Source organism: Thunnus thynnus, chromosome 14 (assembly GCF_963924715.1).
Source record: "Thunnus thynnus chromosome 14, fThuThy2.1, whole genome shotgun sequence".
In the NCBI taxonomy this organism is placed as follows: Eukaryota; Metazoa; Chordata; class Actinopteri; order Scombriformes; family Scombridae; genus Thunnus; species Thunnus thynnus.
The window spans coordinates 7,743,253-7,756,770 of record NC_089530.1 but is presented as its reverse complement, the minus strand read 5'-3'; the positions used below and the strand labels follow the sequence as shown (position 1 = coordinate 7,756,770).

Below are 13,518 nucleotides of genomic sequence, written 5' to 3'. Positions count from 1 at the left end.
CTGCATAACTAACAAAATGTTTTCTTGTTTGTTTGTTTTTTACCACTTTGTATACAGTAAGTGTGAACAGTTAGATAAAAGATAATTTAAGTTAACATCTCAGACCATTAGTGGTCCTGCATGCCCCCTGATTTTAAAATATCACCTCCAGACAGATTTCTGGGAATTGATGTTTGATATCAACTCAAGAAAAAATAAGTTTGATCTCAATCAGGCTTCAAAATGTGCTTATTGTGACTCTCTATGGCACTTTACCACACACATGTATTTGAGTGAATATTACAAAGAATACACAAAGAAATGCAGCAGTGGGACTAATGAGAGCGAGAGAGAGGCAGAGGGTGAAGGACGCACTGCCTGGAAGCTGATTGGCCACTTAACAGGCGCTGTTGATTCAGGCGCCCACCGTGCAGAAAGATAAGATAAAGGCCATATAAAATGACAGAGATGCGCATCCCTCCCTCACTGTCAGCTGCACGTATACATTGTCTCCTGCCTCCAGCTACAAGAGGGAATCACAAGGACGAGCGACACACCGTCTCCTCAAACATCACCTGTCACAAGTTCACAAGTAAGTGCAAATATATTACTTTAAAGTTGCATTATACCTTTTTTTGTGTTTTTCAAGATACATTTTCTGGACACTAGTGTAGTCACGTGCTCATCCTGCCTCTTTTTCATCACTTAAATTATATAAAGTGGTGAAAACCTGAAGTAAAAATTTGTGAAATCATCTCAGTACAGTGGCAGATTTATTAACCATTTGGAGGGTCAAAGAAAAAATAGAACAGGATTTTCGACTCTAATGGTTAAAAAGTATGAAGATTTTTAGACAAAGTTTAATTATATGACTCATACAGACATTATTAGGCGTATAAAGCTTGTAACATGATAAGAGTGGATATATGTGTGCTTATGCATCAGACTTTTAAAATCATGATTCACTTGATAATGAGTATTTTTACTTTATTCTCACAGGATGTCTCCTAAAGTGCTTTGCGCCCCCGGTGACCTGCGCACATCCAGAAACTCGCACAGCAGGTTTTCTCCAAATGACCCAGTGACTGAAGCTGGTGACACTTCAGAGGTCTGCAGTGAAGTTTTACATATAAAAGCACAGACTTTTAGCGAAGGGGAAGCAGCCTCAATGCAAAACCCAAAGCACAAACCCAGATGTGGGCAGTCTGGACTGAGAGGCAGGCGCAGAATGAAGGCGAACGACAGGGAGCGCCACCGCATGCACAACCTAAACTCCGCTCTCAACGCACTGAGGAGCATCCTGCCGGCGCTGCCAGAGGACGCGAAGCTGACCAAGATCGAAACTCTGCGATTTGCTCACAACTACATCTGGGCGCTGACCGAGACTCTGCGCATGGGCGACCAACTCGGACACGCGCCGGATTACCTGCACGCATCAAACCTGAGCAGCCCAACGAGTGTCGCATCTGCAGAGTGGGACTCAGCATCACCTGTTGAGTCTTGTTGTAGGACCTCAGCTGACTTTAATCCAAGAAACTCTTACACATCTGCTCGTGAAATGAACTGTAAGATGTTTACAAGAGATGAATCAAGTGTTTTCCCTGTTACCTTTTATTTCAAGTCATTCTGTGGTGAAAATGATCTCAGAAATACTTGGCAATAGACTATTAACTTCTTGTGATGTCAATTTTTTATGTTGAACTCTTAATAGGTAAAAAATAATACTTAAAAGGGTCACACAAAGCTGCTGCTCTGCTCTTTATGGGTTGAGAACTCACCAACATGCAGCATGCTTCAGCCCCTACAGAGCAGTGCAGCATTTTCTACATTCAGTGTGAATTTATTATCTAACAGCACTTAATCTGCATTCACGAGTTACAAAACAGACTTTGTTCAAAAGTATTGTTAAACAAATGAGCCACTGCTATTATTTGAGGTAATTTCTTGGTGCTGGAAAGTGATTTCATAACCATGTTGCACTCACAACAATTTTAAGAAGCTTTGAAGGACAATCAATCTAGGAAGACAAGAGGTAATTGGTTTAAGCTAAAATATTTATTTGACAATGATATTCAATTGTGTTTTTGAGCCATTTTACTGCATAAAAGTAGTTCTATTTATTTAATAAAAAATGTAGAAAACATATCGAGTCTCTTGTGGTGAAAAGTAGTCTGAATTTCCATTGTTTCCATGATTCAAAAGTACAAAGACAAACATTACTAACACACAGTGGTTGCTTTCATTCAAATAGAAAAAATTTTTTAGGGAGAGAAAAACTGAATTTTCCTTTTGCAGATGCCAAAGTTAATGTGCAAATCAACATTTTCAAACATGTAGTTCTTTACTGTCCTGCCTGCCAGTGACTGTACTGAAGCGTATTGCGAGAGAAGACCATTTCATAGTCGTAGGAGTAGCAAGAGCTAAATGTTGTAACGTCTCAGGTTATGTAATGGTGTCCTATAGTGTCGCGCAGTCCGAGGCGGAGCTCAGCGAGGGCTCTACTTGGGGAAGACTGTGACCACGTCGTAGCCCTCAGGCGGAGTCACTCGTTCGCGTGCGTGCTTCTCACAGTAAATCTGGTCCTCCACAAAGAAATGTCCCTTCTGTTTTAGGTTGATGTTGCAGTCTGTGCAGGTGTAGCACTCGGGGTGACGGAACTTGTCCCGCAGCTTCACCACCATCCCCCTGAAGTATAGAAATAAACATCACGTTAAACCTGATGAACACAATTTAGCGTTTTATCCAGATTCTAATTCAAGAATCTGGATGCAAATGATTTGATATGCGCACCATAAACTGTTAATGGCTACTACATGACCAAAAGTATGTGGACACATGAACATTACACCATGTGTGACTGTTGGACATTTCATTCCAAAACCACAAGCACTAAACTGCTGCTCTAACAGCCTCAACTCTTCTGGTTTCACTGAAGTTTCAGTGAAGTTTTCAGTGAAAAATATGACACCTGCACACTTACTCCAACCCACAAAATTTAATCAGAACATTTTGATCCTACTTGGATCTTCATCAGGTCAAAATGCAAGCATTTTTTCATTGATGCTGTTGAAAAATAGCCTTGATTATGCGTATAATTGCTCTCCTTCAGTCAGGTTCTTCCCACCAAAATTAAAAAACCCAAAGTATTTGTATTACCCAAACTGTTGCCACAAAGTTGGAAACACACTTGTCTAAAGTATTATTGTACAGATATCCTTTCACAGGAACTACAGAGCTCACACCATTACGCAAATATGTGAACAGTGTTTCCACATACATTTGGCAACACATAGTATGTCATGTACCATTCTAACTCTCTCACACACACTGTAAACTATGTCAGATAATCGTGTGTAGTCTGTACATAAAATTAATCATAACGTTTACTAGGAGTGATCTGTACTTTTCTTACTAATGTATATATTTTATTCAATCCATAAACGGTTCAACATGTAGAAATATGGTGGGTTCATTTTCATTAGTTTCAAAATGGCAGTTTTTACAAATAAATGATTGAACAAAACAAATCATTGGATTGACATTGTAGAAACTAAAAGAAGACGAAATGGTTTATATTATGTGCATATTATTCTCCATTTTAAACCTCTTAACAACAATAAAACTGTCAATAATCCTGTGATCAAACAGCATCTGGGTGCATAAAGATATTAACTATCAAAAGTCTTAATTATACACTCTGTTGGAAACATCTGTCTCAAGTAACAGTATAGATTTTTAGGAATATTGAATCCAAAACAGGACAGTCCAATCCAATTCAATAAAGAGTGTAAACAGAATGTTAATGGGGGAATCAACTAATTAAAGCACATTTCAAGGAAACAGCAGCTCAAGGTGTTCAAGTAAACAGCCATGGACTGTTTTACTGATTTTAACTACGATTAACCACAAGGTGGTGACAAAGTCTTGTGTCTTCAAAGAGACACAGCTGTCCAGGGTCTTTTGTCACAGTGTGAAAGTTATCTTAGATTAACAACACTGATATATAAACTGCAAATATCACTGAATTTCCTGAGAAGAGGTGTGAACAAACATCCGCATTGATAATGTTTGGATTCAAGTGAAGCCGTAAATGACTCAGACACACTTTCTATGTTCAGTGCAAATGAAACACACTATCTGTAAAACGGTAGTGGAGGATCATAAAATACTTACACAATCCCGGATCCACATTTGTCACAGATGGATAGTTTCTCTGTATTTCCCACTGATGAGCCGATCTTTGTTGTCGGCGCTTTGACACTCCTGAACCCTGACGGTTTATCAGCATCACCTACAAAAATCACACGCACATTGAAGTAGATTTTGAAAATGGAGTAGAGATAGAATAGAAATTTCAAAACAACCTGTGGCCTTTGATCACTATTACTTAGAAAAATGATCTGGAACAAAACCAAAAAGGAAATGAGTCATCTTTTAAAAAGTGAATGATAAAAGCTGAACACTAAAAGAAGAATCCCTCAGTACTCTTGGAGGGAGCGGTGAGCGGTAACTACGATGCGTACCTGTCTCAAGAATCTCCTGAAGCACCTTGAATGAGGCAGACTGTCGGGGAGGCTCATCAGACTCCTGGTTCTCCTGCAGCATTTTGTAAACCTCTGAATCCGCTACGACCGGCCGCATGCCTGGCACTGCTGGATCTGATGGAGCTCTACGAAGCAAGTGTGAACATTTCAATATATCTGTGAGAATCACAGCACACATGTCGAATCATTCATTAGAGGCAAACAGCAAACACCTTTTCAACGTCTTGTCATTAACCTGGATGTTTATATATAATGAGATACAAAGTCCAAGAAATCACAAAAGGTTTGCTTTGTCTCTTGCTTATTTTAACATGTTGACTCAGCACTAAGAACAAAGAATTACATTTCTATTTAGTATCTAACAGATCTGAGACATGAGACTACATATTGTTCGACTTAATATTCTGATGTGTTAGAACTTCATCTTTTATTGGTCTTAAAAGCTGCATGAAGAGGAAAAAAAAAAATTCCTGAACTTAATTGACTAAAGCTGAGTGAGCACTGAATAACTGCTTGGCCATCATTCCCACATTACTAATGATTTTTATAAATATCAACAAGCCTTTTGAGAGCTCAGTTTTTCCATCGTGAAGCAACTTATTGATGTAATGGAGGAGTGTTTCCCATTAGTAAAACTGATCCTTGATGCTTTCAACTGAAGAATAAGCACAGTAACAAAAAGTAGCTACAATGATGAAATATAGAATATTGGGTAATAGTAAGTTAATAAGTTGGGGGTTATTTAAGGTTAAATCAAATGGACTGTAAAATGTCAGTAACAAGTGTGCTGTGTTAAGCTGAAGCATGTAAACAACCTGGAGGCCAGTGAACATGTGAAGGATGATGGAAGCAGATCCATACAGTGTGAATGATGCGCCATGTTAAGATAAAATGTTACACTTGGTTGAAAGACCAACACCCACACTCTACAGTTGATTAATAAAAATGGATGTAAATTTGTTTGACTTTTTTTATGATGGATATGAATAATTATGCTATTGTCAAATGTGGTCATACAGAGACATAAAAGTATAGAAACAGAAACATTAGATGTGTGTAACTGCATCATAGCAACTAGAATCAAAATCTAATCATATCTGCAGGCCTCCTCTGCTGCTTAGAGGCCAACATGAGCCGCAGCGTCTCTGGTTGGAGTCAGTCTGGGGAACTTTGTGGCTTCTATCTCTCCCTCGTTTCCTGTCCTCTGTCCACTATCTGATAATGGCATACATTCTAAAATGATTTAAAAAAAACAAACAAAAACGAATGAAATCCCGAGGTACATAAAGATTTCCATTCTTGTAATTGACTCGCCTGACTGCAAAGTCATTTTGGTGTACAGAGACTTCATGATGCCCCTAAATTAAGCAAAAGCTTGTCAGACCACAGTGACCATAAAACAATGTTTGGGCCGGCTTTGCAAGGAAACATACCACTTAACATTCTACATATATGAAAACACCAATTGCAGCCAAAATATTGTCAATTTTTTTGATATTTCAGTGGGAACTCCGACATACTGAGGTGCTTTATTTCATCAATAATCACCCAGGACGAGCAGTTCTATCACAGCCGACCGAGTAGACGGATCTACGTTCTACACAGTCGATTCAGTTCACTTCAGTGTTTTTACATTTAGAAACATAAACACCGTTTATGGCCTTTTTTGGTAATGGTCTTAAATAGCGCTGCATTTGTTTTGGGGGTCTGTCTGTTTTGACTTAATCTTAACCCTCTTGGGACCTAGTCTTGACTCGGATTGGACAAAAGTGGAGTCATGTCAGGCTTTTCTTACTTGTTGTTGGGCTCGTTGGGTGTAGTGATGGTTTTCACTTCATCCACAGCAGAGTTGAAGGTCTTGATGTTCTCTGAAGAATAGAGACCGGCGGGGTTGTTGTACTGGTTGGTCACAACTTTGGAGCCAAAGCTGCTGAATGGCAGAGCGCTCCTGTTGTGGGCGGAGCCAATGTGTTTCACCTCCTGCACAATGCATGCAAAATGTTACCGTTAAAGCTTTTGATGTGGAACAAGCAGAAGGTGGTGCAGTGCAGGTATCCCATATTTGTGAAATGAAAAACTTCATTTATGCCCGAAACATGCAGAACTCTTTTTGCAAACTTGATGCAATGGTGGCCACAACTTTTGACGTCTTCAGATGAACTTTCATTTGGATTTTTTTTTATGTGCTTGCACATAAAAAAAACCCTTATGAATATTACTAAATCTTTGAAAACACTCATCCTCTCGTGTTTTTAACAATGCAGACTTTGTTCAACTGAAAACATCAAAAACAGCCTTGTTTGCTTCTTCAGCTGCTGCTTTTAGTTTGATACGGTCACACATAATTTAACAGGATAATGTATGACTGGTTTCTGCCTTAATTATAGCTAACTGTCTTTAAAAGACAAACACGTCATGACATTGGCATGCCATCAAAGTGGGCACATAAATACCACTAAATCTAGCTCATGCTTCGCAGTGGGAACACGGAAATGCCTCCAAATATAGCTCATGCTTCAAGCATCTGACATTTAAATTGCAGAATTACCCAGAGACTCTTAAGAGCAAGCGAACTCACACAAAGAAATATGGACTATTGTTACAATAACCTAATTTGAACACATAACACAGTGAGGAGGCAACAAAGTGACAAACTGCAGACAAGCGTTTGAAACACATTAGTGTGTGTGAGAGAAAAATGCACAACATCTGTGACCTGTGAAGCACACATCACACTGTTTCCTACATGTATTCACACTTTGGCCTCAACTTTCCACTCAGTGGGCAGGAACTGAGGGTTGCGTCACAGCTTGGCTGATAAACTACTGTCTCCTAGGAAACCTCCTGTTGGGAAGTAAACAATGACTTCATCGTTGACTGTATGAAAGAAAAAAACCCCACAAGCCTCTGCGGCATGATGGGAAAGAATGTACAGACTTCCAGAGACTGTATGGCTACCTGTGAATGAGATTTCCTGATTTTTACTCTTAATGACAGAGGTGGAGGAGTAAATCTAAAAGCTCAACATCCAGCTTTGATGTTGAGTCTGCAGACACGCACCCGTGGCTCTGATGCAAGATTCATCTTGTACGGATGCGTCTTCCCTTCCTCGGATGAAAGCGGCGACCACATTTTATTTTCTGACCTGGAAAACAGGAGAAAGGATAAGAGGACTCTATAAATACTCCTGAAAGATGCGATAATCACATAGTGGCTTTAAATACAACGTGCCTGAAGTGTTCTTCTTCCTGTTTCTGGGTGTGTTTTCCTGTGTAGCATTACTTGAACATGATAATATGTCTGTGTCTTTGAATGCAACGGAACCCTTGCAGGTATGTTTTTTTGGCTCCGGTTCCTTGATACCCCACCCTACACTCAACATGTTCCCTCTTAACTTGAACAAACATATTTGCTGCAGCCTTCCTGTTAAGTGCATTTCAACATCCCTGATACTTCATACCATCGGCTACTAGTTATTATGTAGTGCAACGACACGACAGAGAATTACAACACAGCTTAGCAAACATGCACTTCTCCAACTGAAGAGTTCAGTAAAACAAAAGGCCTTTAAAAAGCATGAATAACCATCACGGCACTCCCCGAACACCTGGATCGAGGCTGAGCTGTCTCGTATTACTCAGTGTTTTTCAGGCCTGCGGGTATGCAGATCAGGCGGGCACTTGTCGCTACATCCTACCTGTCTATGGAGAGCACCATCTCCTCTATGCACCCCTTGATCTTGTTCTGCGCCTCCAAGTGAGTCATCTTCTCTGTCGGCTCTCCATCGATAGCCAAGATCGTATCTCCGATACAAAGGTTGGCCTGGGCTGCTTTACTCCCGGGGCTGACCTACAACACAGGAGACATGAATAATGAAAGTCAGCGACTTTTGAGTGTGTGTGATCTTGAAATATCAACATCAAATATTATATACAGGCTTCAAATATTTAGTCCTGAGGGATTCTTTGAGAAATAAAACCACACAAGCATCAAGTAACTTTGAAAGATATATGTGAAACACAAACTTATCATCCCTTTTCCATCCAAAGCTTCTCATCATCCTAATCTACTCTGTTGCTCTTCCTGAGGTTTCTTTCATTTTTCCCCCATTTAAATTTTTCTTTAGGGAGTTTTTCCTTAATCAAATGAAGGGTATTAGGACAAAGGATGTTGTATTGTTATATAGATTGTAAGGCCTCCTGAGGCAAATTTGTGATATTGGGCTATACAAATAAAATTGACTTGATTTAATCAGAGCCTACTGCTGTTACTGTTTTTAACTCTGACCTTCAAGGCCCTATACACACATTTCATTGTTTACAGGTAGCACAGAGAGGTGTGTTCAGCCAGCAGCTCTGGCTGCCTCTGGGGCAGATACTGTGGGAGATAAAGGCTTGAAGCAGAGAGACACTCTGGCACAATCCAGGAATTCCTAATCACTTTTCCATGGGTGGAGTGGACCAACTGAACACTGCAACAACATTTACAACAGGAACAGCAGCCTTCACTCAGGCAAAGTACATAGTGAAGAGTCATATTCAGGTCTGTTAGTGTCACACTGTAAAACAATGTGTAATGCCTCATAAACTGCCTTGTATTGGTGTGAACAAGTTCACAGGAGGAGTTTAGCTGCTTCTGTCTATGTTTGCTTTTCGTTTAAAGTCAGGACTGAAGAGAGATAAGATATGAACCACCAAGATTACAATAAGTCAGCTGTGTAGACATAATGAAGCTAAATGTCGACTTTTTTCCTCTCAAGTTGTATCCTGAAGACTGAAAAATCATTATCCAACACCAAAGAAGACATCTCAGACTGGAGTTAGTTATCTGTCTAATCAAATGGAGGTCTATAGACCAGTTTGTATCCATGTAAGTATTAAACTCAGAGCACCAAATCATTACCGTCTATCTGAAAGAAGAAACAACACACCGTCACTATAAAGAACCAAAACTAACTCGGTTTCTATTGGTCTGCTCTTAGTGTCGTTTAGTGAAGTCGAGAAGAAACAATGAGAGGTGAAAGTTTTGTCTGGACAAGCCCGAACTACAGCAGCTCACTGTGAAAACTTACCCGGGAAATAGTCAGCGGCTGCTCGAAGTCCTTTCCTCCAACCAGTCTGAATCCCCAGGGTCCAGGACCCTGAATGGCTACCCGAAGAGGCATGGTATTACTGTTGGTGTTCACAGAGCCGACTGTTAGTACTATGCTTTAAGATCTCTGGCCACCAGCTCACTTCCTACTGCACATATGACATGTGCAATGATCGATAGTCAGAAGTTTCAGCGAAGCTACAGCTATGCAGCGTTAGAGGAAGAGGAGGACCCAGCTTACAGCTGGACGAATGAGGCTTGAGTCGACAGAGATCGCTTATTAGGAAGATGCATCACTCCTTAGTGTGTGTGCAAGAGGCAACAACCTCGGCTTGAAATTGAAGCCATTTATTCAGAGTCATTATAATCTCATTCAGGAAATTAGGAGATTATTTCTCCGTTAAAGGTGCAATATACGACATTTAACCCTGTTGCTGCCCGATCTGAGTAGCGCATGCGCGGGTGGGTCCACCATTTTGGACAACTATGTATGGCAACACCACTTGAACATACCATACATAGAACTGCAGTAAAACCGGTATCAATAATATTAATGGCAATTTATTAAGTTTAGTTATGAATACGATTATATTTGCTAAATATTATTTCGGATGGCGGTGCATGGTTGCCTGTCGTAGCATAGCAAATTTTTTTTCAATTCAGTTCAATTTGGCGACAAGCCCCACTAGACGTCACACTATAGCACCAGCATCTCTGAAGTTGGGAAAAAAGAAAGCGGTCCCTGAACCGACAGCTTACGAAACTCAAACTGTCAAACTAGGCAGGGCTGATCAAATATGGATCAAGATTCTGTTACTGCATTGCCTATTTCTCGCCTCAAATGTTTTCCTAAACATATTTTAGTGTACTGCTTAGCTGTAATATGAAAACATTTGTGACCTAGCCGCTATGTTGAAAACATGCGAGGACACAGAGGGACTCACATGCACCAATGTGCATAGACCAGCTATCAAAACAAAGTACAGAGAGGCTCAGATTATAATACAAAGGGAGTGTGACTTCACTCTCTGCTCAGGACACCATTACTCAACTATGTCCTTGCATAGAAAATAGTTGTTTGCTGACATCTAGTGGGGCTGAATGTCGTATATTGCACAAGATATTAAGATGAATAGTTGCTTTGATGTCTGCCGTGTGGGTGTTGATTGACAGCTGTGATTGACAGCTTTGGGACTCGCATTGTGTCAGACTACTGTCGCCATATTTTGCTAAGTTTAATGTCATTTGATAACGATACCTGCCATATTAGTTAGTTAATGTTAGTACAAGTCTGCACCACTTAGTGTTTCTGGTAAGCTAGCATTAGCTTCAGTCTGAGGTAGTGGGGTGTATTTCCAGAGCATGGAAGGAAACACCCTGAACTCCTTATCTGGAAGGTCCTGGCTCCAAACGGAAAATATGGTGCCAATCAGCAACTCTGGGCTTCTGAAACTGGCTCCAATGCAAACCAATGGGTGACGTCACAACTTCCTATGTCCATATGTCCATATGATTTTTCATATATCAGCCATAGATAACTATATTATTACAAGTCTTATATAATTCCTGATACATATGACCTCTTATCATCTAATAATATTAAGTGCCCCTACGTGAAGAGAGGCCACTTCACCTCATTCTGAGCCAGGTTGTTAAGGTCATACTGCAAGCAACGTACTGCAAATGGACAACGCCTGATGCCAGTGGTGCTGAAATGAAGTCTAATAAACAAATCATGTGAATGACACAGATGAATAATTTAATCAACTTCATTTACAGAAAACAAGTAGGCTATCCCAATAATTTAAAAAGCTTTAATTCGACTATTTAGACAAAACAGATCTGTGTCTCATGAACAGAAATACGTCGGTGGCAGTCGAACAGAACTGCAACTGTTTCATTACAAAGAAGGTGTTAGCAAATGAAGGTAAGGCAAATGCATTCATCTCCGTCCTTTCATCTTTGAAACTCCTGTTTTCACCATCCACCTTCCTTTTGTGTGGTTTTGAGAAGGACATTGTGCATTTGATCAATTGCAGCCAGCTTGCTTGGCGTTGTTGGTCTCCTATATCAGTGGTTCTCCAACTTTTTCATGTCAAGGACCCGTAGACTGACCCAGATTAGACCATGGACCATCATTTGATAGGAATTTGTCCCAGGGCCCCCTATCTGATAAGATGTTTGCTTTTAGATGTTTTATTACAGGAAGTGTATGAAACCCATGACCAAAAATAGTCAAACATTCAGTCATTGTGTTACTTCTGGATGGAATTATAGTGAAAATAAATTATTCCCTTTTTTGCTCGGGACCCCCTGGAACCTACTCAAGAACTCCTGGGGATCCCCAAACCCCACTTTGAGAACCACTGGCCTACAAGATGCCTGATGACTCGATTAAAACAGATTTGAGCATGTCGTAACTTCACATACACTGCTGGGCTATGTCTATTATCTAGTTTACAACATTGGCTATGACTTGGTCTGGAACCATGGCAAGAGTAGGCTCATTTAAACAGTGAACAAACCGTTTTATTAATCATTTTTATTCCAAGATTAAATGAATTAAAATGATAGTCAAACAAACACAACGTATTAAACGTACAAACAACAACAGGCCTACATCTTCACTGCACTTATAAAACTATGTTGGCCCCTCTTGAGCAATGCTGAAAAAAATCTGGCCCTTGGTTGACACTAATTGCTGACCCCTGCCTTAGGGCCTAAAAATACCTTTTGCCAACAATTATACTCACTATAGTCTACCAAATGTGTATTAAGGACAGGACTGCATCTGAAAATAGTCCCCAACAAAAGCACAATTTGCTCTTGTTTGAGTAGTGTTTGCACAAAACAGTTCCCAACTTTTTTAGGGAATTACCTATCCTTTTTAAAATTTGAGACTATAAATTTGTGCCCCAATTTTAGAGCTTTTCATCTTATCTTTTCATCAATAGCTAACAAACGGGCTGATGAGTGCCACAGACGAGGTAGGACAGTTGAAAAGTGAGAGACAGGCTAACACCTTGTTAGTTTTGGTATTTTCATGGTACAAGAAGAAGAATACAGTATAACACCAGCTTTATCTTTTATATGGAGATTACAAATATAAAGAGTGTCACACACATTCAAAAAATTACCAGCAATGTTTGTGTCCTGATAAAGACAACAACATAGTTGGAGGAAATGTAATCTTTGGCTCCTCTTTCCTCATTGTATTTGTATCAGGACACCTGTGTGTCATTGCTTATTGACTAAACCATTGTTGACAGTATTTTAAAAGACACAGGCTGTTAGCTGTTAGGCTGTGGTCCTAAATATGTGGCTTTGGAGTTGATGCCACCATTTTTACTCCAGAAAATTAATCTTTTAAATCTGATCAAACCCATCAGCTACAAGAAGAAACATTTTTTCACCTTTATGAAAAGCAGAGCAGAGTGATCCCTCTGTATTTCTTTTTTCCTCTCTCAGATGAGCTCCACTGTTTGTTTTAGGGATGTTGGCCTGCCAGTACGTCACTGTGTTGTATGCAAGCTTACCATTTATGGTAGAGCTAAATCCCAGGATGTGGAATGTGCCGCTCCCAAAAGTTGAATTCCTGCCAGGGGATCGCTGCTCAAAGTGGAAAGAAAAAGCTCCGGGCAGGCTGACTCAATGAAACACGTCCTTTCTTGTGGGGTTTACAAACCAAGATACATCCTTAACAGGCCTCAAGGCATGTCAGTGATGTCATCTTTGAGACTGTTAGTTTTAAACTAAAGCCCTTACAATGCTGAAGATCAAATCAAGTTAAAAGTACAGATGTTACTCATTGTTAAGGCTGTGAAAACACATCTGTCAACATCAGACTAATGGTATTCTTTGCCATCTGACATACTTATGAACATACTGTTGCTCCATAGGTCTC

At 40.0% G+C, this 13,518-nt stretch overlaps 1 protein-coding gene across 1 annotated transcript; it reads right to left on the bottom strand.

Moving 5' to 3' along the window:
- Positions 1 to 2,015: 2,015 nt before the first annotated feature.
- Positions 2,016 to 9,830, bottom strand: pdlim1 (PDZ and LIM domain 1 (elfin)). The gene is made up of 7 exons (XM_067609543.1): positions 9,595 to 9,830; positions 8,221 to 8,372; positions 7,584 to 7,668; positions 6,319 to 6,503; positions 4,503 to 4,648; positions 4,153 to 4,270; positions 2,016 to 2,664 (listed from the first exon to the last, which is right to left on the bottom strand). The coding sequence occupies exons 1-7, from the start codon at positions 9,685 to 9,687 to the stop codon at positions 2,478 to 2,480; spliced, it is 966 nt and encodes a 321-aa protein (XP_067465644.1). The 5' UTR covers positions 9,688 to 9,830; the 3' UTR covers positions 2,016 to 2,477.
- Positions 9,831 to 13,518: the final 3,688 nt, after the last annotated feature.